General features: G+C 45.8%; 1 protein-coding gene across 4 annotated transcripts; it reads right to left on the bottom strand.

Moving 5' to 3' along the window:
* Positions 1-826: 826 nt before the first annotated feature.
* On the bottom strand, positions 827-25575 carry MRO (maestro). Of its 4 annotated transcripts, none has more exons than XM_060173887.1 (8): positions 25504-25575; positions 21524-21619; positions 13701-13800; positions 9852-9998; positions 7605-7787; positions 3517-3672; positions 1898-2005; positions 827-1771 (listed from the first exon to the last, which is right to left on the bottom strand). In XM_060173887.1, exons 3-8 carry the CDS (start codon positions 13794-13796, stop codon positions 1508-1510), a joined length of 954 nt encoding a protein of 317 aa, XP_060029870.1. In that variant the 5' UTR covers positions 13797-13800; positions 21524-21619; positions 25504-25575; the 3' UTR covers positions 827-1507. The 4 variants fall into 4 exon arrangements, with proteins under 4 accessions (XP_060029870.1, XP_060029871.1, XP_007515974.1 ...); XM_060173888.1 differs by lacking the exon at positions 25504-25575 and adding an exon at positions 21905-21976; XM_007515912.3 differs by lacking the exon at positions 25504-25575 and having other exon boundaries at positions 829-1561; positions 21524-21895.

Here is a 25575-nt window from a genome sequence, read left to right on the forward strand (position 1 = left end):
GGAAAGAAAGGAAGAAAAGATGAAGAGGAAGAAGAAGAGGAAGAAGAAGAGAAGGAGAAGGAGATTGACACAAACGTATAAAATTACATAATAACTAGAGGATACTGACACAAAAATATATTCACCTTACAGTGAATTGAGTTTTAAAAACTACACTTAGTGAATGTAAAAGTAAAAAAGTCGCTGAGTTTCATATGAGAAGAGAAAGTTAAGAGTTTTTCTGTTTACATTGGTTTTATTTGTTATGTTCTAACTATTCACAAGTCACCTGTTACTTCATGATGGAGCAGTGCTGTGTGGCATAGAATGTAGCCTCTAGAAGTCAGATTGGGGCCAGGGTAGTAGTGCAGCAAGTTGAGTGCACATGTTACCATGCACAAGGGCACAGGTTCAAGCCCCCCCTCCCGTCTCCACCTGAGAGGGGGAAGCTTCATGATTGGTGAAGCACTGCTACAGGTGTCTTCCCCTCTCTTCATCTCCCCCTTCCAGCTCAATTTCTTTCTATTTTGTCAAATAAAAAAAGGAGGAAAGAGGAAAAAATGGCAACCAGAAGTGGTGGGTTCATTGTGCAGGCACCAAGCCCCCCAATAACTCTGATGGCAATAAGGGAAAGGAAGGAAGGGAGGTAGGAAGGAAGGAAAAGGAAGGAAAGAAGGAAGGAAGGAAGGAAGGAAGGAAGGAAGGAAGGAAGGAAGGAAGGAAGAGCTCAGGTTAAATGGGTTTGAATCCTGGCTCCATGATTCACTGACCATCTTGGATTAGTTATTTAGCTTAATTCCCCTGTGCCCCAGTTTGCTAATCTACAAAATGAAGATACAACAATGTATATCTTATAGAGATCTGTTTATTTTCTTGCCAGTATTGCACAGTACATGCAAAACTCTTAGACAGTGCCCAGTGAATTATAAACACTATCACTAACATTACTTACTACTGTCATTCCACAGACTCATCATTAGCCTGAGCGCTTTCAACCTGTGATTTATGAATTTTATTTTTCTCTTTGTTGATTCTTGTTTGGAATAGTCTTCAACTGCTGAACCTCTCCAAACCACCTTTATGGCACCTCTGCTAAGTTTAACTCAGTCTTGCCAAAAAAAAAAGTATATCAATAGCAAATAGAAAAGTATCAATAGCAGACTTCTAAAACTTTTAAAACTACTTAAGGCAACAGTTATTCTCCTAAGCCTCTGAAATTAAAAATAAAAAGTGAGAGAGAGATGAAGGGGAAAGCAATAAACACTAAGTGTCTATCTACTTGAGATACACTATGTACCTTACATGTAATTTGTAGGGGTAGGGGATGAAATCTGTGAAAGCACTTTAGAATTAACTTTGGTTATAAGTATACACTTTTGCAGTATTACTTGTACCATCCATCGCTCCCCAATACCCCCATTTCTGTATCAATCCCAAGAGGCAAGCAGAAGCAGCCGGAGTGTTGCAAGAGGAGGGTTCTTGGCCCTTTGGGCTGTGCTCACGTGGAACCATTCCTGCTGCTCTGAGTTTACAGAATTTTATTTGCATAGAAGAACTGCAGGAGCTCTGGATGATAATGGCTCTGAAAGAAATTAGCAAAGGTACACATGAGGGAAGATTCAGTCAGGTCCCTTGACCGTGGAAAGAGAAGACGGTTGTTGATTACCAAGCACGAGAACAAGCCGTCTTGATGGCCAGTGATGGCGGCAGGGTGGCCTGCTCTCCACTGAGGATCTAAACAGCCACAGCCAATGTGTCCTGTGCATAATCCTCCAGGTGCTTTTGTCATTGCCTTGCATTTAGGGACCAATTACAATTGAAATGTACTTGGCCAAGAGTTGTTTTATGGAAGGGAACTCCCAAACACCGGGAGGGCAGGGGCCCTGGGAGGGTTGTCTCTCCACCTTTGCTCACTCACCAGCTGCCTACAGAGCTTCGGATTCCTCGGCTCATCTTCACTCTGGAAGCTGTATTCCTTCCTTTGTATCAAGTAGGGGGAACAGGCTCTAAATGTTGTCTTGCAAGCCTGAGAAAAAGAATGTCACCACGGCATCATGAAAAAATATCAAGACTGGGGTCAAGTGGCGGCACACTCAGGAGAGCACACATTGTTACAATGTGTAAGGACCAGGGTTCAAGCCCTGGGCTCCTACCTGCAGGGGGAAAGCTTCACAAGCAGTGAAGCAATGCTTCAGCTGTTTCTCTATCTCCCACTTCAATCTCAAATTCTCTCTGCCTCTACCAAATAGATGTATACATTTTTAAAAAGAAAGAATAAATACATTTTTAAAAAGAAAGAATATTATCAAGGTGTTTTATAACCAGGTTATCCCAGGAGAATGCAGCCAACCCTTAGTCTCAAGGCTATTGAGAGTCTGATAGTAACTTCCTGGAAGTTTGGAAATTGGAACCCTAAAGGGTCTGTTAAATGACCGTGTGTATAATTTCAGGCAGGTGAGGAGGACATTGCTTCATAGTTGACCACAACACTTGTTACTCCGCCATCAAAAATACTGCTGAGTTCTCTAGCTGTGAGTTCCTTAGCTCAATCTTGCTCCGTTTTTTTCCCTTCCTCCACCCTTCTTCCTCTGTCACATACACTAAATTAAAGAAGAGTGGTGTGTTACAGCCCTCAGCTTACAGTGATTTTAAAACAATCACCCAGCCCCACTTCAAGGCTGACCTGAGGATGACCCAGCCAACCCTGTTGGGTCACATTTGCTCCAAGAAGTAAACAAAAGCTTCACCTGAAATTGAGAAGCCATGGCTGGAGGGCCAGTCCTGCAGTGTCATGCTGAAAGCTAATTAGCATAAATGAATACTCTCTGTGTGGAGCTCTGCCCCCACCCTCCATTAACCTGAATTTACTTAGCAATGGCAGGTGCTGGGACTGAGCAGATATAGCAGGAGCAAATGAAAAATAATGTTTATAACGTTTACTGGGTGGCACACCCAGTAGAGTGTGCATGCTACAGTGCACAAAGACCTGGGTTCAAGCCCCTAGTCTCTACCTGCAGAGAGGCAGCTTCATGAGCAGTAAAGCAGTGCTGCATGTGTCTATTCCTCTCTATCTCCTCCTTGCCTCTCAATTTCTTTGTCTCTATCCTAACTAACTAAATAAATACAATTTTTAAAAGAAAAATAACATTGTCTGGAGCTTCATCTATTTGGGCCAATATTTTTTAGACTAGATTAGATCAGACTAGACTAGATTAGATGAGATTAGGAAGTGCCACAGCACTGAAGCCTCCCAAGTGCAGCTGGATAGCCCTGTGGTATACAGGGCCTCACACCAGGGGGACCTACATGAGTACACAGGTAACCTGTCAGGTGAGCTATCTCACCAGTCCCCTAAAATAAAGTTTTGTTCCAGGAACCATTCGATGTTGAGGAGTCCCCCTTTCTGAACTGGCTGCTGTGTGGCTGAGTGGGCAGCACTGAAGTGTCAGGAACTGAGCATGTGGCATCTCAATCCACAGGCCTCTCTCTAGGGTGGGCACAGGGGTCATGTGGTTGGTCGCAAAGTCACAGCCTTACCTTGGCCACCTGGGGGTTCCTGTCCTGCAAGTGGATAAGGAGGGAATCCTGTGTCTGCTTCACCTGCCTGGTGAAAAACTTCTTCCATTTCCGCCCAGCGAAGGCAGCCAGCTGCCCGAACAAGACGAAGGCTGAGTATCTCAGGCTGTCGTTCTCCTGTGGATGCCCCGGGGCAACAAAGCCACAACCCAGGTCACTCTCCAAAGGCAGGGGCAGCAGAAAACATCAAAGACCCTGCCTTCTGCTGCGGGGAACAGGGTGGGCCCCCAAATCCACTAAAGCATTAAGCTGGTGAACATGGAGACACAGGGGCCTAGCTGACCCCCAGTCCCATGATCCTTTGCTCCAACAGACAGGAGAACTGAACTTGAGGTGGGGAAAGCATCACTAGTGCTACTCCCAGATTTTGTTTTATATTTAGTTATTTTATAAGATAGAAGAGAGGCAGACCAGAGCATCACTTGGTCACATCACACCATGGATCAAGCCTGGGACCTCACACATTCAGGGAATGTGCTCTACCCACTGGGCCACTAGCCCACCTGATTCCCAGGGGCTGGTTGTTTTTCATTATTTAATGTTTCAGAACAAGGGTTCATTTATATGGTTCAAAATTCAAAATAATCTCCCTTAAAAAAAAGTTGCTGTGGTCCAGGAGGTGACTCAGTGGACAAAGCACTGACTCTCAAGCGAGAGGTCCTGAGTTTGATCCCCGGCAGCACACGTACCAGAGTGATGTCCAGTTCTTACCCTCTCTTCCTATCTTTCTCATTAATTAATAAATAAAATCTTTATTTTAAAAAAAGTAACTCTCAGGGCCCAGTGATGGCACAGCTGGCTGAGCACACACCTTACCATGTGCAAGGGCCTGGGTTCAAACTCCCAGTCTCCCCCTGCACAAATGGTGAAGCTTCACAAGTGGTGTCTCTTTTTCTCTCCCTGTCCCCTTTCAATTTCTCTCTGCCTTATCAAATTAAATAAATCTTGCTTTTTAAGTAAGTTCGATCTGTAAGACTCTCTACCTGCCACCAAGTTCTTCTCTCCTCCCAGAAAATAATGGCTATGAGATTGTGTATCCCTCCAGAAAACCCAGAAGAAAGAGAGAAGTCCAGATCACATTGTCCTTTCACATGTTTTTTTCACCACAGGGCAGCAACCTCCACCACTACTAGGCTCTTTGGTTGCTCTATCAGTCTATTGTCAATCCAGAAAGAAAGGAATGTTCACTCTTGGAGTATGGGTGGGGGGGCGTTACAGACTCGTTCATTCCTCTGCTTATTTTCTGTGCATTTTAGCTAGGCCCTCTCTTTCCTGTGGCTCTGTGTTGGGAAATTGTGCAGATGTGGCTGACATTGGCAGGGCCCACAACCACCATATTTCCATGCAAGTATTATTATTTACATACCAATCTTCTGCTTTGTCTTACAAATGACTAAAGGTCTCCTCCCCACCACGTTATCCCCCTCAGGGTATTACTAATTCCCGCCAGCTGGATCCCTAGCAATGGTGGTTGCTAGGGAGGTTCTTCCATTTCCATTGCCCCTCCCACTTATGGTATTGTAAAGCCACTTCCATTTCTGGTCTCTCTTCCCCTCTCCCCCTCTGCTCTTCCTCTTCTCTCTTTTTCTCTCCCACATCCCAACCTGGAGAAGGGCTGGCGTGCAGAGCGGGAGGCGGCCATTGTGGTTTGGCACCAAGTAGCTTAACCCGCTGTGCTCACGCCGACTCAGGGGCACCCGCCGGAATAAAGACTTGTATTGCTACCACCACGAACTTGGTTCCTGGATCCTCTCTCCCGCCTGCGACGCTAGCCCGGCAGCTCTGTGTTATCTGCAGTCAAAAGTTATATGTCAATCCTGACACCCTTACAACACCTGCCACTCTAGTCTACTGGCCAGTTGTCCCTGAATGTATGTCTATGGGTCAGTTCTTCCTTCCTCTTTAAAGTGAGCTTTACTCTAAGTATCTCCCTCCCAGGTGAGAAGACCAAGGTATGGAATATCTCAGTAATGTTTGTGCCAGTAGTACCATCAGCTAACAGAACGAGGGTTGTAACCCAGTGTCCTGACTCTTGTTTGAGGTTCTTTGTTTCCTGTTCCTGTCCAGCTCCAGATGAGCCTGAAGGAGCAGGGCTGGGTGATCCTTCCCCCAGGGGCAAGAGGTGAACATAGGTCATTTATGACATATTATTTCAAAACTATTTGTTGCACATGGGACACATATAGAAGTAGTTTCACTGCTAGATTTTCCTCACTGTTCTGCTAGGAGAGAGGTGGGGGGGGGGGAGAGACTCAATTCACCTAACATTTCTGGAGACCTGACTCTGTCCAAAGTATTGCCCTGAGGCTATGAGGTGTAAGGTGGGTACCTGCCCCTCTCCCAAGATTTGAGGCATCATCTAAGAGGAACTTATACACCAGTGACCCTGGCAAGGGGTGAGCAATGAGGAGTGTTGCAAAAGAGAGGTAAATTGTCAGAAAAAGAATCTCCCATGAGGTTTGACATGGCTGGGATTTTCTGATCAAAAACATACTAGCAAACAGGTCTAAATGATTAAATGAGTGGCAGACGAGTCCTAGAACTAATGATACTGTCCCTTAAGAGAGTTAGAGACATCCCCCAAGACACCTGCTCACTCTCTGAGGTGAAGAGGGTCCGTCCTCTCCCCTCCCTGGAGAGGACTGGATTGAATCCAGAACCAAGGCTGAGCGGGAGTCTATGCCAGCCACTCCCCCTGTGAGCTCCAAGCCCCACAAAGTCAACGTTTCTGTCTCCTGTGCAGAGGATACTCCCTGGGGCTAGAGGTAGGAGACTCAAGATACAAGATGTTCTGTGAATAAATAAAAGGCCCACTTCATGTTCTGCAGGAATCCTCTCTCTCTCTCTGTGTGTGTGTGTGGGGGGGGGGGGAGGGAAGGGTGTGACTGGCTACTGTCAAAGCATCCTCTAGTTAATCCTATAGTCAATGCAAGCTAACTGGTTAGCCTGGAAGGAAGGAATCTCAGAGCCTTCCTAGTTTCCAAGTAAACATTATCAGTGCACTTTCAGCTAGCTGGTCTTGTCACCTGGTTGTTAAGAGACAGGCCCTGCACTTAGAGGATCTGACTTTGTATTCACTTTCTGGCCCTGTGAACCTTGAGCAAGTCACCTAAGCCTTTCTGTCTCTTGGTTCACTCATAAGATGAAATAATAGCACCTACCTCACAGCGTCATTGTGAAGACTCTGTGAGATAATCTAGCACACCTGCATTGTGTCCAGCAGCCAGCAAGGGCTCACCAAATGTTGTTATCATTTATAAGATTCATCAGTTATAAGATAACATGGGAACTGTTATATCATCATTTTGAGTACATATATTCACTTCCCTGTTACAGTAAAACTCCTTGAGGTAGTGATGGAATTCTATACTCTTTTGTCTTCTGTGACCCCCACTGCTACATTAGTCTCTCAGATCCCTAGGGGCAGGAGGGATGGCTCAGTGAGTAGATCACCTGCCTTGCATGTGTGCAGCCCTGGGTTTGATCCCCAGAATCACATGAAAGCACCCAGCGTAGACATAAGTAGAGTTCCATGGGTGGTGGAATGGTGCTTTGGTGCCTCTTCTCTCTCTCTCTCTTTCTCTTCAACTCTCTTATCTCAAAATGTAACATCAAAATGGACTGGGGAGGTGACTCATTGGTAGCATTCATGTGCAATTATGGGTACAATCCCCAGCACCACATGGGAACACCTCCACATGAGAACTTCATGGCTGGTGGAGGAAAAAACAGAGATCTAGTGTCTCTCCTCTTCTCCCCCCCGCAATCTATCACATTTCCTCTTTCTCTTCTTCTTCTCTCCCTGTCTCTTTCTCTTTCCCCAGAGTCACACACAAAAAAACAAGACATGTGAGACCCTGTGTGGTGTGAACAAAGAGTAAATACTCTTCTTTTACTCATTACCAATTATAGAATGGTGTGGACCAGGGCTCCACATGGTAAGGCTTGCTCTCTACCAGCTGAACTCAGTAATCTTCTTGCCACCAGGCTCGAGTGTCTAATCCCAATTTGGATTCCAATAACCCGGACTTCTGAATTATTTCACTCACATCATCCAACAGAGTTCTGGTCTGGAGAGTGATGTCGATGAAGAAGGAGCCCAGGCCTTTCCCCTGGATCTTGTTCAGGATGATGGACAGAGTCTTCATGCTCTCGTGGATGACTTCAGAACTCATGGGGTCATACAGCCCATGTACCAGCAGGTCAAGAACAAGTTTCTTATACTTTCTCAGCTGTTGCCAAGGTTTAAAATGGCATTAGTCACACATGAATTTCTCCATGTGTTTTGACAAGCAACTTCACAGCCAATCGCCCAATAACCTAGAACTTTCATTACAGACCATGACTTTCTCCCAGATCTGTCACAACAGTTTATTATTATTCATATTTATTCAAACATGAATGTGTCTACTCACCTAACCTAAGAGTCAACTCCAGATTAGGAGGATAACAGAAAGAGTGATCTATTGACCAGAGAAGAAGATGAAATAGACTCAGTGTTGAGAGAATAGAAAGAATGATCTAGAAGGTGGCCGTGGGCAGATGGGTCTGAGTGGAAGCTTAGGGACAGTGGCAGCCAGAGACTGGATGATCTATAGACCAGGGTCAAACTGGACACCTTTATAAGGGGTGAGATGACATGGTCACTGAAGTTGACTGATGCTAAAGGAAGAGGCGGGAGGAAACATCGTTTACCAAGCAGGAGAACATCCTTAGAAAAGAAGTTCAACAGGCTGGGGGTATGGATTGACCTACCCATGTCCAGCAGAGAAACAATTACTGAAGCTACACCTTCCACCTTGCGTACCCTCCACCCAAATTTTGTGGTTCATACTTCCAATGGGGGAATAAATGATAGGGGAAGATGACTAGAGGGCTCTGAACTCCAACTCCATCAAGACTGGACAGAGAAGAAGAAAAAAGAAAGAGAGGAAGAAAGGAAGGAAGGACAGACATTCAGAAGTAGCAATAGATGTAGGTGTGACTTAGAAAGGATAGGGGCCAGGTGGTGACACAGCTGGTTGAAGGCACATGTTACAATGCACGAGGATCCAGGTTCAAGCCCCCAGTCCCCACCTTCACTAGTGGCGAAGCACAGCTGCAGGTGTCTCTCTGTCTCTCTCCCTCTCCTATCTCCACATTTCCCTCTGGATTTCTATCTCTATCCAAATAAATTTTTAAAATTTTTAAAAAGGAAGATAAGGCGGAACTATAAAGGGGGAAATGTATACAAATATAGACAGTTATAGAAATAACATTCAACCCCTCTCTGCAACCTTAGGAGAACTACTGTAGCTTTCAGTGAAGGGAATGGGGATATAGAACGCTGGTGGAGGGAGTCGGGCTGTAGCGCAGCGGGTTAAGCGCAGGTGGCGCAAAGCACAAGGACCGGCGTAAGGATCCCGGTTCGAACCCCGGCTCCCCACCTGCAGGGGAGTCTCTTCACAGGCGGTGAAGCAGGTGTCTGTCTTTCTCTCCTCCTCTCTGTCTTCCCCTCCTCTCTCCATTTCTCTCTGTCCTATCCAACAACGACAACAACAATAATAACTATAACAATAAAAAACAAGGGCAACAAAAGGGAATAAGTAAATAAAATAAATATTAAAAAAAAAGAACGCTGGTGGAGGGAACAGTGTAGAATTATCTCCCTGTTACCTTATAATTTTGTATATCAATATTAATTCACTAATAAACTTTAAATGTTCATCAAAATAAGTGATACCCAGCTACATGTGAATCCTGCTGGCAGCTGTTTCTTGGGAGCGGAGTGTGGTGACCCTAAGATGGTTCCTAAGGGAGCCACTGCCTCAGACAGTCTCCTGCTCTGAGAGGCACGGCTGGCCTGTCCCTAACTTTTGAGCATGGAAATGGTGAACAGAGTCATTCCAGTGGGCACTTCCATTATCTAGATCTCTGTCTCAGCTGGCAGGTGTGGATGGCACCCCCTCAGTGGCCTTGAAACAGTCAGCTAGGACACTGTAAGAGTGGTCTCTAGGAACCCAGACAGCTCACTAGCAAGATGCGGGGACCACTGGATTCTCCCCTGGAAGGAATTGAATTCTTCACCAGCTCCTCTGTCAGAAGCATATCCCAAGATTCCAGAAGGGGCATGGCTGGAATACAGCCCAGACTCTGAGCAGGGACCCAGCTCAGCCACACCCAGAGTGCTGCCCCTGGAAACTTCCAGAATCTGGGTGTGGGTTGCATCAAGCAGCTGTGCTGTGGAGAACAGCTACACAGAATGAGAAAGCTAGAGTGTGACTCCCACTCCTGGGGATTCCCGATCCTTTCCCTACCTTGTCGGGGCTCTCACAGGCCAGGGTCCCCAGCCCCCTCATTGCCATGTGCCGCTTCCTAGCACTGGGGTCTTGGGCTCTCTCTGCCAAGAGCAAGAATGCATTCTTCATAGGTTCCCGCTTCTGGAACCTCAGTTTCCAGGAAACCTGCGAAGTGAGTGAAAAAATATTGAGTTTGAGGGGGTATTCCCAGAAGCACCCCCACCCCAGTCATGAGCTTCCGGCTCATTCTCACCCCATCTTCCTCTTAAAAAGAACAAACCTGATTTTAATTGGAAATATTAAATATACATAATGTAGAAGGAAAATACAAACAAAGAAAAAAGGGAGGGCGAAAGGGGAGAGAGAAGGGATAAAGGAAAATGAGAGAAAGAAGAGAAAGACGAGAGAAGGAAGGAAAGAAGGATGGAAGGGAGGGAGGAGGGAAGGAAGAAAGGGGATAATGAGTGAGGAAAAATAACTCGGGAGTCGGGCGGCAGCGCAGCAGGTTAAGTGCAGGTGGCGCAAAGCGCAAGGACCGGCATAAGGACTGTGGGTCGAGCCCCCGGCTCCCCGCCCCCACCTGCAGGGGAGTCGCTTCACAAGCAGTGAAGCAGGTCTGCAGGTGTCTGTCTTCCTCCCCCCCCCCTCCTCCCCCCCCTCTCCTCTCTCCATTTCTCTCTGTCCTATCCAACAATGATGACATCAGTAACTACAACAATAAAAAAACAAGGGCAACAAAAGGGAATAAATAAATATTAAAAAAGAAAGAAAGAAAAGTAACTCAAGGCTGGTGTGGAGGTGAGTTTGAGGAACTGTGGAGACAGCTCCTGTTGGGCAGATGTAGTTGGACAAGCTGGAGAAGAGAGGGACTTTCAAAGTTGACATGAGCTAAGAACAGGCACTCTTTCCCCGGTCCTGGGTCTGCTGTTACCTTCCTGTCTCAAAGCAAAGGGCTTCCTGGACAGCTCTGCCTCCTCCAGCTGTTCCCCATTTTTCTGTTCTTCTTTGTTGCTAAGCACTTTGAGAGACAAGTCTGAACATGTCTTCTTCAACTCCTGTCCTCTTCTCTCTGACATTGTCTGCAGTGATGTTGGTGTCTGTTGTCCCAGTCCACACTTTAACCTAATTCTGACACTCCACTCCCGCAAGTGAAGGTCTGTGCTCCTACTTTTGATCCCAACTTCGAGAAGCAAGTAGCCAAGTTTCTTACAAGTTCTGCCTGCCTTGGCTACAAACTGGAGGTTCCCATGTCCTCCTCCTTAGATTCAACTGTTTGCTTGAGCTGCTCTCAAAACTTAAGGGAACAATTTCAATTTAGGGCCAGGTGGCAGTACACCCAGTAGAGTGCATATGTTACAATATATAAGGACCTGGGCTCAAATACCCAGGGGAAAAGCTTCATGAGTGATTAAGCAGTGTTGCAAGTATCTCTCTTTCTCCCTTTTTATCAACCCTTCTCTCTCAATTTCTGTCTCCACCCAAAGAGAATAAATAAAATATATTAAAATAAATAAAGTGCTCAGTTTGTTAAGGTATAGTTAAAGTGAGACCACAGTGACCCAAGGGTCCTTAAAGAGGGAATGAGGGGCAGAAGAGGTGAGTGAGAACTACATGCGACATTGGAAGAAGGGTCAGATAGATGTAGTGTCACCAGGTGGAAGGGGGAACATCTGCCCCAGTCCAGCCCAATGGCTCAATCCAAAGGTCAGGGCTCAGTACCATCTTACTCAACCTCTCAGCTGCATTTGACAGGGGGGCAAAGCACATCTCCCAAAGGACACCCCATCCAGGACGCATACTCTTAGCTTTGCCATGTACATGACCCAAGTTTGAGCCCAGCCCCCACTGCATTGAAGGAAGCTTTGGTCTGTAGTCTCTCTCTTTCTCTCTCTGTCTCTCTCTGTCTCTCTCTGTATCTCTCTCTGTCTCTCTCTCTCCTTCTCAGTCTCCATCTTAAAAAAAAAAAAGGTAAAGAAATACAGAAGGCTTCCCCAGAGACACACCTTACTAGGGAAAGAGAGAGGCAGACTGGGAGTATGGACCGACCAGTCAACCAACGCCCATGTTCAGCGGGGAAGCAATTACAGAAGCCAGACCTTCTACCTTCTGCAACCCTCAATGACCCTGGGTCCATGCTCCCAGAGGGCTAGAGAATGGGAATGCTATCAGGGGAGAGGGTGGGATATGGAGATTGGGTGGTGGGAATTGTGTGGAGTTGTACCCCTCCTACCTTATGGTTTTGTTCATTAATCCTTTCTTAAATAAAAAATTAAAAAAATAATAAAAAAAGAAAGAAATACAGAATAATGCAATCCGGCAGTCGGCGGTAGTGCAGTAGGTTAAGTACACGTAGCGCAAAGTGCAAGGATCGGCGTAAGGATCCTGGTTCCAGCCCCCGGCTCCTCACCTGCAGGGGAGTCGCTTCACAGGCAGTGAAGCAGGTCAGCAGGTGTCTATCTTTCTCCTCCCCGTCTCTGTCTTCCCCTCCTCTCTCCATTTCTCTCTGTCCTATCTAACAACAACGACATCTACAACAATAGAAAACAACAAGAGCAACAAAAAGGGAAAAATAAATATAAATAAATATTAAAAATTAAAAAAAAAAGAAATAAAGAATGCATTCCAGAGCATGCAGAAACCTGTGTATCAAGGTTCAAGGTCTTCTAACTGCAAAACAAGAGATGGGTTCTCCATCATAAGCCCTGATGTCCTGGGCACCACAGGGTATGGCGATATGTACCCAAGTCAGAACCACGACAAGCAAGATCCTGACAAGATCCAGGAAAAACCGCCTTCCCCCATCCTTAGCAGACAGAGAAGGGTAAGGACTGCTTCCATACACCTGGTAGTCACCAAGTCTCACTGTGTGTTCCTAGTCACTTTTTTTTTTTCAAGTTTCTTTTTTACTTTAGTGGTTCACAGTACAGTTGTTGACACATGGGCACAACTTCTTATCTCCCCATAACAAAACACTCTCACTACCAGCTTAAGGACGTTTCTGTCGTCATGTACCAGAATCTCAGAGTCCACCCTCCCCTTCCGCTTCCCCTGCCCTCCTTCCCCAGAGTCCTTTGCTTTGGTGTAATACACCAAACCAGTCCTAGTCTTACTTTGTGTTTCCCCTTTCTGTTCTTGTTTCTTTAGTTCTGCCTATAAATGAGATTATCCTGTATTCACTCTTCTTCACTTATCTCACTTAACATGATCACTTCAAGCTCCATTCAAGATGAGGTAGAAAAGGTGACTTCATCATTCTTAATTGCCACTATATGTGTTAGTGAAGTGAGCAACTAGGTGAAGTCCTTCCCACTTATCTTCTTGCTTGTCCCAGAAACAACTCCCTGTGTTTAAAGAACTACCACCTTGGAAAGAGGAAAAAATGTATCCATGAGACAATAACTCTTAAAAATCATCATTTCCCCAATAAAACAATTCAAAAATGATATTTAGTAATAGCAACAAAAATAGTAAGTGTTGGTAAGAATGTTGAGAAATTAGAATCCTTATGCAATGTGAAAGGGCTACAAAAAATGCTGTATCCCAGTCCCACCTCATCGAGTATACATGCTGTCCACGCACAAAGACCCAGGTTCAAGCCCCTCAGCCTACCTGCAGGCAGAGTGGTGGGGAAGTTCTGCATATGCCTCTTCCTCTAATCTCTCTCTCTCCTCTTTTTCTCTTCCATCTCTGTCTTTTACCCTCTATCCAATAAGAAGAAGAAGAAAGAAAGAAAGAAAGAAAGGAAGACTGCCACCAGTTTTTTTTCAGAAGGAAGAACCTTAGAGGAGTAAACACAGGCCAAGAAGCATCCATGTCATAAAGAGGCTGCCAGGAATGGACATCTGTTCATCAAATTCAGTGACAGACCTTGGAGAGGAATGATGCCATTGATGTCCTTTTCTTCTTGCCCTGGGAGGACGGAATGGAGAGGGGCTGGCCTGGGTTTCTCTCCGCCTGGTCCATGGAACTAAAACCAAAGCATCAGAACCAGCATGTGAACCAGGAGCGTTCTGCAAAGCCTCATCCTTGGGAATCTGCCCTCTTGGGGTAGAGAAAGAGAAGTCACATGGGGGGGTGAAGAGCTGTTCCATGCTCCCCATTCTATTCTACAGCCTTCCTCTCTCTGTCAGGGAGCAGAATAGGGATGTCCCCAAACCCCCCACTTTGGGCAGATAGATTGCCGAGAGCTGAGGGCAGTTAGGATTCTGTTTGTGCATAATGCAGTGCCTGGGAATGGGCATAGAACCTCATCTGCATGATACCACTGAGACACCATCCTGGCCTACTTTTTAGCTTCTGTTTTTGAGAAATGGTGGGAGAGATACCCAAGCACCTCTCCACCACCCAGGGATTCTCCAGCACTATCCATGATGTTCCAGAGCAGTGCTGGAGATTGAGCCCCGAGCCTCACTCTTGCTAAGACGTCTGCTCTACCCATTAGCCATCTTCTGGTTCCAGCAGGCTTTCCTTTATCTCTCCCTGAACTGCCAGAAGTAATGGAGACAGAGAGCCAGATCCAGAGAGCAGGCTACTGGGACAGCTGCCCCACAAGCTGGACCAACTCTGGGTGCCTGGGGAGGTCTGCAAGGCTCATCGTTCCTCCCAGCTCCTCTCTGTGTTCATGGTCTGTCAGTGTCTTGATCAACACTTAGTTTCCCCAGCACTTGCCGGTCTCACCCTCCTGTGAGCTTCCTTTCTCCCTTTGGAGTCCCAGACCCCTCTCCCTTCTTCTCAGACCACAAAGGCATTTTTATAAATTTTTGCCTGAGTGTCTTTGGACCTCTCACATCTGCATGAATTCTCCCAAAGTACAAAATTAAATTAGTTTTTCTCCGAGTATTGGGTCTTATGGCAATTTAACTGTCTTCCAGCTGAAAGAACCAGAAAGGCAGGAGAATACTACATCTCTCTCACCTGTCTGAATCACCAGAAAGATACAATGCAGATTCTGGGACACAAAGACTTTCATAATTTGGGGTAGAAAACATCCTGCAGTGGTGTGTGTGTGTGTGTCTTAAGATTTATTTATTTATCTTGGGGCTGGGCAGTGGTGCATCCAGTAGAATGCACATGCTGCCATGTACATGTTGCCATGGGGGTTCATGCCCCCACCCCCATATGTGAGGAGAAGCTTCAGGAGCAGTGAGGCAGCGCTACAGGTGTTTCTCTTTCCCTCTCTTTCTATTCTCCTCTTTTCTCTCAATTTCTCTCTGTCTCTATTTTTTAAATTATTTATTTGTTGCCCTTGTTGTATTTTATTGTTGTTGTTGTTGTTGTTGTTGTTGATGTCGTTCATTGTTGGATAGGACAGAGAGAAATGGAGAGAGGAGGGGAAGACAGAGAGGTGGAGAGAAAGATAGACACCTGCAGACCTGCTTCACCGCTTATAAAGCGACTCCCCTGCAGGTGGGGAGCCGGGGGCTCGAACCAGGATCCTTACACGGTCCTTGAGCTTTGTGCCACCTGCAAAAAAAATGGCCTCCAGGAGTGGTGGATTCGTGGTGCAGACACCAAGCCCTAGTGATAACCCTGGAGGCAAAAAAAAAAAAAAAGAAGAAGAAGAAATTATGGGCTATGTACTCTACGGAATACTACTCTGCAATCAGAAAAGAGGATACTGTGTCCTTTGTGACAAAATGGATGGAACTTAACAAAATAAATAAAGAGATGAAAATACCTACCAGATGATTTCACTCATATGTGGACTCTAGAGAACTGATACGTATGAACTTGCAAAAAAAAAAAAATGAACAAAAATACCAGAAGTAAGCAAACTTTTTTTTTTTTTTTTTTGCCTTCATGGTTATCACTGGGGCTCAGTGCCTGCACTATGAATCCACTGCTCCTGGAGGCCATTTTTCCCATTTTGTTGTCCTTGTTGTGCTTGTTGTAGTTGTTATTGTTATTGTCATAGCTGTTGTTGTGAGATAGGACAGAGAGAAATCGAGAGAGGAGGGGAAGACAGAGAGGAGGAGAGAAAGATAGATACCTGTTGACCTGCTTCACCACTTGCTTAGCAACCCCCACCCCCGCCCCTGCAGGTAGGGAGCTGAGGGCTTGAACCGGGATCCTTAAGCCGCCGGCCCTTAGGCTTTGTACCACTTGCATTTAACCTGCTGCGCTACCACCCAGCCCCCAGCAAACTCTTTTTTAAAAAAATGTTTTATCTGGGGGTCGGGCGGTGGCGCAGTGGGTTAAGCGCATGTGGCGCAAAGCGCAGGGACCGGCGTAAGGATTCCGATTCGAGCCCCTGGCTCCCCACCTGCAGGGGAGTCACTTCACAGGCGGTGAAGCAGGTCTGCAGGTGTCTATCTTTCTCTCCTCTTCTCTGTCTTCCCCTCCTCTCTCCATTTCTCTCTGTCCTATCCAACAACGAATTGCGTCAACAAGGGCAATAATAATAACCACAACGAAGCTACAACAAGGGCAACAAAAGGGGAAAAAAAATGGCCTCCAGGAGCAGTGGATTCATGGTGCAGGCACAGAGCCCAGCAATAACCCTGGAGGAGGAAAAAAAAAGTTTTATCTTTATATATTTATTATATATAGGTAGCCAGAAATTGAGAGGAAGGAAGAGAGAGAGGAGAGACACAGAGCGACACCTGTAGCACTGATTCACCACCTGCAAGTAGGAACAGGGGGCTTGAACCTGGGTCCTTGCACACTGTAACATATGTGCTGAACCAGGTGAGCCACCAACTGGCTCCCAAATTGTTTCTAAGACTTGTATGGTGGTTATCTTCGGGAGGTGGGAGAGTAAGGACACAAAACTTTGGTGGTGGGTGTGGAGCTATAAGACTATAATCTTATAATCTTGTAACCCACTATTAATCACAAATAAAAATAATAGAAAATAAAATAAAATTTCACACTGCAAGGAGTCAGGCAGTAGTGCACTCAATTGATCACACACATTATCATGCATACTTGAACCCAGGTTCAAACCCCCTACTCCCCACATGCAGGGGGGAAGCTTCTCAAGTGGTGAGTCAATGCTATAGGTGTCTCTCTTTTTTCCTCCTTATCTCCCCTTTCCTCTCAATTGCTCTGTCTCTAGCAAATAGCAAAAAAATAAAAACAGTTGAAAATTTTCACATGAGGCAAAAATCATAGTGATGATGGTGGTGGCGTGGTGGTGATGCTTAGGTGTTGTTTTGTACTGTGTGCGTCGGGGGAGATTTCTGCATACAACCTGGTGTTTCCCGATAGCTTGTCACTCCTAGGGTTTAAATCCATATTTCTGGGCAGGGGTAGGTAGCATAATGGTTATGCAAAGAGACTCTCATGCCTGAGGCTTCGAAGTCCCAGGTTCAGTCCCCCACACCACCATAAGCCAGAGCTAATCAGTGCTCTGGTTTAAAAAAAAAAAATCCGTATTCCTTCCAGTCCTGGAACTTCTAGGACTTTGCTTGTAATTCATGATGCTTCTCTCAATCCCCTACCCCGTGATACTGCCTCTGCTGACATCGACTAAACTGATGCAATCAGTGCCGCCACACCACACTCCATTTCAGACTGTATCCAGAGATGTCAAGCCTGAGACGTCAGCCCTCCAGCTCCAGTAATCTAGAGATACCATTCCTAACACAGGACTCCCTAGTTCCATTTCAGATGTCAAACTCCCTAACAAAGTTACAGACCCTAGATACAGACGAGGGCCTAAGGGACGGGGCGCATGTGCACACGTATCCGGAACTACATACCTCAAAGCCAAAGCGCTCAATAGTCTGTTATGATTAGACTGAGAATTAGTAAGCTCAGCAAGCAAGTACAAGGACCTAAAGAAGACATTAAAGTGTCTAATCAAATATTTACTACTTGGGCCTAGACACCCTCCTCTCCTACCCCCTACTTCACTTCCCTCAATCACTTTACTCAATTAACTACAGAAAAGAAAGTAAGTAAAAGATAAACCCTAATTTCTTCTGACAGCAACAGTATCAATGTCACTCCCTTGTTAATCTTTAGAAGAAATATTGTATACAACTGGCCAAGAGATATACTTACAAAAGTATATATATCAACTAAAGGACAGTTATTGTCCTCTGTGACAAACTCTATTATAATCATCAAACAAGTAAAACGCCGTAAAACTTATAGTTAACTTAATCCCACTTAAACTCTGGGTCTATTCCCTCCATAACTTGAGGCCAAACCCTATAAACCCAATATTGGCTTAGATACAACAGGTGTCACTCACTGATTTAACAACTGGGAGAAAGTCTAACCTTGACAGATAAAGAAAGAACCACAAAAGCTGGGTAAGGGCAAGAGACTGGCTCACTTTAATGATGGCCTTTTTGGTCACTACCAGACCACCCCTTCATCTGGGCCTCCAGTCAGGGAATCCTTAGATTCCCATATAGATAATATGGGTCTAGGCCTCTACCTGATCCCTCTTTCCACCATCACTGGTCACTTCCAACAAGAACATCATTGTAAGCCTTCTTGTGGGCCTCTCTAGGACCTTGCCCTCGCTATAAAGCAGCCATGGTAGAAACTGCCCCACTCTCTGAAGGGAGTCTGGGTCAACCTACTCTGCCACTTGAGGAAGACTGGTCCTGAAATAACTGCAGCCTAGAATGTTCCCAGCTGTGGCCATGGACTGTGATTTCAGACTGACAGGGACTCAAGAGGTTACACAGGCTCCTGTGCAAAATATAAATTTATATAGGCCCTAGGTCAGACCGATGGAGTAAGCAGTTAATTGTATTTATATACTTCCCTCATGTTTGGGAGCTACTCTCTCCCCTAATCCACCTGTCTAGTCCTACTCTTATCTCTGACACCATCTTCCCAGACAATATTTTTAGTTCGTCTGCATGTTAGCTATCAAATTCAGACAAAAACTACTAAAGTCATGGGTCCTCTGGAACATACCTAAAGTAGACTCCCTAGTTTATTCCCATCCAAAGACCCATAATTTCATCTGCTCTATTCCTACTTTTGGGTTACTGTTTATTAAACATTTTTGTCCTGCTTTATATCTTACCACCTTCAGCCACCAAGTTGCAGAAGCTACCTTAATGCCAACCTGACTTCCCTAGGCAGAGGACTTCACCAAGGTGTCCTGGAAACCTACTTCCACAGAGTCCAACCCCACTAGGGAAAGATAGAAACAGGTTGGGAATATGGTTCAGCTTGTCAATGCCTATGTCCAGTGGAGACGCGATTACAAAAGCCAGAACTCTCCCACCTTTTGCACCCCATAAAGAATTTTGGTCCCTACTTCCAAAGGGATAAAAAATAGGGAAGCTTCCAATGGAGAGGATGGAACACAGAACTCTGGTGGTGAAAACTGTGTGAAATTGTACCTCTCTTATCCCACAATCATGTCAATCATTATTAAATTACTACTACTACTACTACTACTACTACTAATAATAATAATAATAAAGAATAAAGAATAGGGAAGTTTCCAGTGGAGGGGATAGGACACAGAACTATGGTTGTGGGAACTATACCCCTGTTATCTTGCAGTCTTATAAATCATTATTTAATCACTAATAAAAAAATTAAAAGTCCAGGCTCACAACCGAAGGGGCCTGCCAGAGCTGAAGGGTACACAGAGCTTAAAAGAAGCAAAGCTCCTTCAAGTGAGGGCCACTCACACAGGAACTCACAGGCCCAGTCATAGGCCATCTGGCATCTCTGTTCCCAGGCATTCAGGAAGCTATTCTTGAAGCTTCTTTCTGCTGGAAGAAAAGCAAGTCCTCCTCCCTGCCTCCTCCCTGTGCTTTCTGCTTGGTTTCTTTCACAAGATTCCCACAGCAGCCAAAGGCTCCAGCCATGCAAGACAGCTCCCCCAGGCTTCAGAAGCCAAGCACACAGCCTTGCCACTTCCCAATGACACAGTCAGCATCCAGGACCAGGGAGGGTGGGTGTCACAGCAGGGCGAGGGGTAGGAAAACTGAATGTCAATGTGGAGGGTTCAGTGTGTGGTTACAGAGACAAACAGGCTCTGCTTCTTCTGTCAGATTCTGCCCTACTTCCCCAGAACCTCATGACAAAAATGCAAAGTGTGATCTAATGGCCCAGGAAGTGGTAAAACATACCTGGCATGTGTGAGGCCCTGGGTTATATCCCCAGCACCACACGGGAGCACCATGGACAGCATCAAAAAATGCTCCATGGTTGGTGGAATGGTTCTTCAGCCCCTCCCCCCCTCAGAAATGACTTAGCAGTGTGGCAAAGACTTTAAGATCATCCCCAATGAGGGCTCACCCAGTAGAACTCATACATCATCATAAATAAGGACCCAGGTTCAAGTCCCCACTCCCCACTTACAAGGCAGATTCTTCAGGAATGGTGGGTCAGTGATGCAGATGTGTCTCTCTTTCTCTCTTTCCCTCTCTATCTCTCTCTGTCTCTCACCCTCCATCAAAAGAGAAAGAAGAAGGGGGAAAATGGCTACTGGCGACACTGGCACCATGCAGGCACGGACTACACCACAGGGATGATAACCTTGGTGACAAACTAGATTATTTACATTTTTAAAAAATTATTCCCAGAACAAAGTTAAAAAGAGAGAGAGGAAAAACTATAATCAAGTTTACCTCACAGGTTTTCAAATCTCATCTCTCCCAAGAACTCGCTGTAATTGTGAAATGTAATTAAATGTTCCAGAAACTGGTAAAGGAAAACAGGCTGTTTCTATGAAAGTGAGTTTGAGAAGATTCATCACCAGGAGTGTGCTTTGAAAACCACCATAACTGGACACAAGTTTGGAAGCGGTCTTCGTAACTCAAGTTAGTCATTACAGTTGGAATGACTCTGCCGTCAGTCACCTTACACCTGTCTTTCTAGTTGTCTTTACATTCTCACTGCATTGGAAAGAAACGGAACTCAAAGATGAAGTAATCTCCCTGGGCCTTGTAAGAAAGACAGCTCAAAATACACCAACTAGCAGATTCATTTTCAAAGAAAAGCCCATAATTCCCCCTTAAAGATTGGGAAGATCTAAGTGGAAAAAATTTTTTTGAAATACAGATGATCTCTCCTGTGAGCTCTTTCCAACGTTTTATTAAATCTACAGCATCATCTTGAGAAGTTTATTGTTTGTTTTAAAGATTTTATTTATTTTTAATGAGAAAGATAGAGAGAGACCAGAACCCTGCACAGCCCAGGCTGATAGTGCTGCTGGGGATTGAACCTGGGGCTAGAACCTCAGATGCAAAAATCATATAATCATAATGCTAGCTCTCCTGTCTCCCTGCCTGAGAGGTAAGTTTTAATTATCGTATTTTAGAGAAGGGGGAACTGAGGCTTGAGGAATGTAGAAAGCCCATCCAGTGTCAAATGTAGTAGTGGAGGAGGGGAGTTTGAGGGTCCAAGTGTAGCACTTTCCAGCGCTAAGAGCTAGGCCCACACCCCACTGACAGAGAGGGCCCTGGAGGTATCCAGGTAAGGATTCCACTCTGTTGCAATCCCTCAGCACCTGCCACCCCAGAGCTCTCTGGTGACCTAGGATAACGATCTAAGGACCATCTGTGGCTGGCAGACAGACTGATTCAGACTGGACTGAGATTGCTGGTGAGAAGAAATCTTAATTGGCTTCAGAATCTTAGTGACCCACTTCCGGTTTTCCTAAGGAGATCGGCAAGTGACGTCCCAGACCGGGTTGCGGAGCCCCAGAGGCCCCGCAGTTTCAGTCTGCAGTCAGGCCTGGCCCAGCCTGCGGGGAACCTTACCTGAAGGGTGGCGGTCACGTGGTGCGGTGTGGCACGTGGGGGCTGGAGCAACAGCCAGGTGGGATGACTCCTTTCAGTTTCCCCAGCCTTGAGTTCCTAACAGAGAAGAGAAATGAGAAGGTGAAGCAGGGGATGATCAAGAACACAGTTAGGCACTGTCTTAGAAAGTGAGAATCCCTGGAGTTAAAAAAAAAAAAATCAAAGTTTAGATAATATGGGGGTGGGGCAGGGAATCGCCCTTGAAATCGACAAGGGTATTGCAGTTGTGCACAAGCATCACTTGTGCCCGGCACTTCCCCAGCCCGTGCTGAGGGTTTCGTCCTCCCTCTCGCTTTGCGTCCTCCTCTTGCCGAATTCTTCCTCCTCCATGCCCAGTCTCACCCACACTTTCTAAAGAAGGGACAGCAATTCTGAGGCTCTTTCTTGTCCAGCACCAAATTGCAAGGGTTCTGCCGAGCGCCGTCCCCCGTGTGGCCGCTAGATGGCGGCATCGCTCAGCGCACGGCACCTGGCAGCCTCCCACACCCGCAGCGGCCCGGCTTCCTCCCCATCCTGGAGAGGACGGGACACCGCGTTCCGGCCAAGCAGCCTCATTGTGACTGACTGGTGCACCAGACATCTAGAGATTTAACCGTTGGTGGCCCTTCCAACTCAGCAACCACGGTAGGCGCTGAAAGAACAGGTGGGAATGCTTAACAGTAGGAAGGACAGATTGGGTAAAGTAAAATAAATAAATACCTGTTGTAATAGTACTTACAGAATAAGGGAGTCCCCACCCTATCATAACACTTTCCCTGGGTTCTCTGAGCACACACATTGATAACTACTTTTCAAAGACTTTCTCTTGATATTTTATTTATTTTAATGAGTGACAGAGACAGAAGAGAGAGATACAGAGACAGATCACAAGCTCTGCTCAGTTCTGGCTTATGGTGGCACTGGGGATTGAATCTGGGTCCTCAGAGCCTCAAACATGAAAGGCTTTTGCATAACCATCATGCTATCTCCCCAACACAATAACTAATTATTGTCCAACCCTGTAGATACCATAGATGGTAAATTCTAAAAGAACTGAAAAGCTAACTTTGTTCTAGAAGTTTGTTGTTAAGATAATATAACAGTTGTTGAGTATTTCTCTGTAATAAACATTGGAGTGGAAATTACATAGATGAATTCATGAGATTTTTATGACAAATCCAAGGAGAGGACTCTTGCTTTAATCCCCATTTGAGAAAGAGGGAACTGAGGCACTGACTTTGCCTAAGATGACACATTTAATTAGGATTCAACCACAAGCAGGTTAAAGTCAGAGTTTAGGCTCTCAACTACAGTACAAGTCAGTAGACAACTTTGGGGAATTTAATTCGAAGGCAGGTAAATAGATAAGAACTGGAAATGCATTGAAGGTTAAACAGCAACACCCCAAAAATGGAGGGAAGGAAACTGATGCCTCTCAGAAAACAGGGAGGCTGAAGCAAAACCCTCTTACCCCACCACAGCCACAGGGCACAGCTTGGTGACCTCTGAGAATGCAATTTTAACAGTGCCTGTTTAAGAGGTTTGGTGGCAACACTAAGGAGCAGTGTGGGGAGAGGAAACTGAGATGTTTTGTTGCACAGGGAAGACAATAAATAGACTAGAAGAGACAGCAAGGTCAAGCAAAGGCATATTGGTTTTCTTTTGAGCTTTTTAAAAATAGAATAAAGTGTGGGCATCTTTGAAAACTGGGAGACCTAAGGGGTGGGTAGTGGGAGTGCTGGGAAATGGAATGGGAAGGGGGAGGGGAGGGCAGGGCCAAGGGCTCAGGAGAGATGCCTAAGTCTGGACAAGGGGAAAAGCTTCTTGCTCCCTGCCTCCCACGTTTTGACTGCAGCTGAATGGCATTCACTGTGATGGAGATACGGAGGTGGGAAAGGAGACAGGTGAGCAAGTTCAGCTCTTCAAAGTGGCCTTAAGTGTCCCAGAAAAGCCAGAGCTGAATTATCTGCCAAGAATGGAAAGAAAGGGAGCAGGCTGGGGGAGACAACATAATGGTCTTGCAAAAAGTCATTAGTGCCTGAGGCGCTGAGGTCCGGGGTTCAATCCCCAGCACCACCATAAGCCTGAACTAAGCAGTGTTCTGATAAAAATAGAGATAATTAAAAAATGGAGCGATCCCACAAAATAGGTCACATGTCTTGATATGCAGATCAACCAGGGTCAAGCAGCCTGGACTAGCACTAACCCACTCACTGTGGCATCAGAAACAAGATGGTGCAGTATTGGTAACTCCTCATGTGTATTCGGGTGTTGAGATATTTGACAGAGAGATCCTGTGGTCCTCATCTGCCAGCAGGGAAAACGAGAGTGCAGACATGTTCTCTGGCCTGACTGAAAGCCACCAGCAAAAGCAGGGACAGGGATGGAATTGGTACCTACAAGCCTTCCTGATCTGATTCTATTTCAGTTCTCTCAAATACTTCTCAAAAATGCCAAGGGCCCCCAGAGAGACCCAGACACACCACACGCCTAGAACCCAGGCATACCAGGTGTGACACCCAAGAGAACTATGTTCTCCTGGAGTGGCCTTGGGCTGCACTCTGCATGGTTCCGGAAGTTAGGGGGCTGTGTCTTGATAACTTGAATGTAGTGTGTTGATATAGTGATGACACGATGTCCTTCACATGCTGTGATTGCTTCTAGCACTGTTTAATGACTACTTTCCTTCTCTATTTTGTATGTCAGACAGGGTGGCTAATGCAATGGCAGATCTTTTTACTCTTTTTTTCTTACCACCAGAGTTATTATTGGGACTTGGTGCCTGCATGGTGAATTCACCACTCCTGGCAACTCTTTTTCCCTTGTTTAAAAACTATGATAGAGACAGAGAGAAATAGGATGAGAGAGGGAGAAAGAGGGACACCTGCAGTACTGAGCCACTGTGTGTGAACCGCCCCCCCCCCCACATACACATACACCCTGCAAGTAGTTACCAGAGGTTCAAAGCCGGTCCCTGTGCATGGTATGTGTGCACTCAATGAGCTAGCACTGCCGGGTCCTGGCAGATATCTTAAGAGGATTATTTTGAATGTTTTATCTGCATTACCAATGAAAAGGATGACAGGCAGATTACCCTCCATTTAAACTTGAGGGATGAGGACAAAATGGAAGAAGTATCTGTCAGAAGAGCATCCTTTTGTGGCTGTTCATGGTCCAACTGCAAAAAAAGAAAGAGTGTCTGCCTTCTTTTATTTATTTGTATTTGCATTTCCACCAGGGTTATCTCTGGGGCTCAGTGCCTGCATGATCCACTGTGCCTGGCATAAGACAGACTTTTTTTTTTTGTTCTAATAAGACAGAGAAAAATTGAGAGGGGTGGGAAATAGATTGAAAGGGAGGGAAAGAGAGACACCTGCAACATTGTTTTACTGTAAACGATGCTCCCTCTTTGCAGGTAGCAGCGGAAGGCTTGAGCCTGGGCCCTTGACCATAGTAACCTGTACACTCAACCCCATGCACCCTCATCCAGACCCCGTGCCTGCCTTTTGACAAGGCTGCACACCTTGGTCGTGCCTTTTGGGAGAATGGAGAACCAGTCGGGACAGAGGATGAGGTCATGGCACTCTGTGCGCACATGGGGGTGGAGGGAGATAAGAGGGTGGCAACGGGAAGCAAATGGAAAAAAAAAAACTTCATCTACTGGTTAGTGAGAGAAAAAGAGCAGTTCTAGAGAACCAGGAAGATCACTCTGACACATGTAAGGCCTCTACAGCCTGGGAGTAAACTTAGCATAAACATAAATGCAAACAAAATGATAGAAAGGGAGTCCAAGCTTACATTAATTACTCCACATCATCAAGACCACACTTGATAAAAAAAAATCATCATAAGCTTAGAGAAATCTTTTTTCAACCCAGCTGCTTTAATCTGCAGCCATGCACTGTGTTAAATCACCAGGTTTGAGAGAAGCTGTGAATCTAGAAATCACTCTGAGCTCTTACCTGAGCTGGGTTATGTCATCTGCCCTGGACCCATCCTGGCCACAGCGAGTGTGGCAGTGGCTGGGATACTGT

The sequence above is a fragment of the Erinaceus europaeus genome, chromosome 15, assembly GCF_950295315.1.
Source record: "Erinaceus europaeus chromosome 15, mEriEur2.1, whole genome shotgun sequence".
In the NCBI taxonomy this organism is placed as follows: Eukaryota; Metazoa; Chordata; class Mammalia; order Eulipotyphla; family Erinaceidae; genus Erinaceus; species Erinaceus europaeus.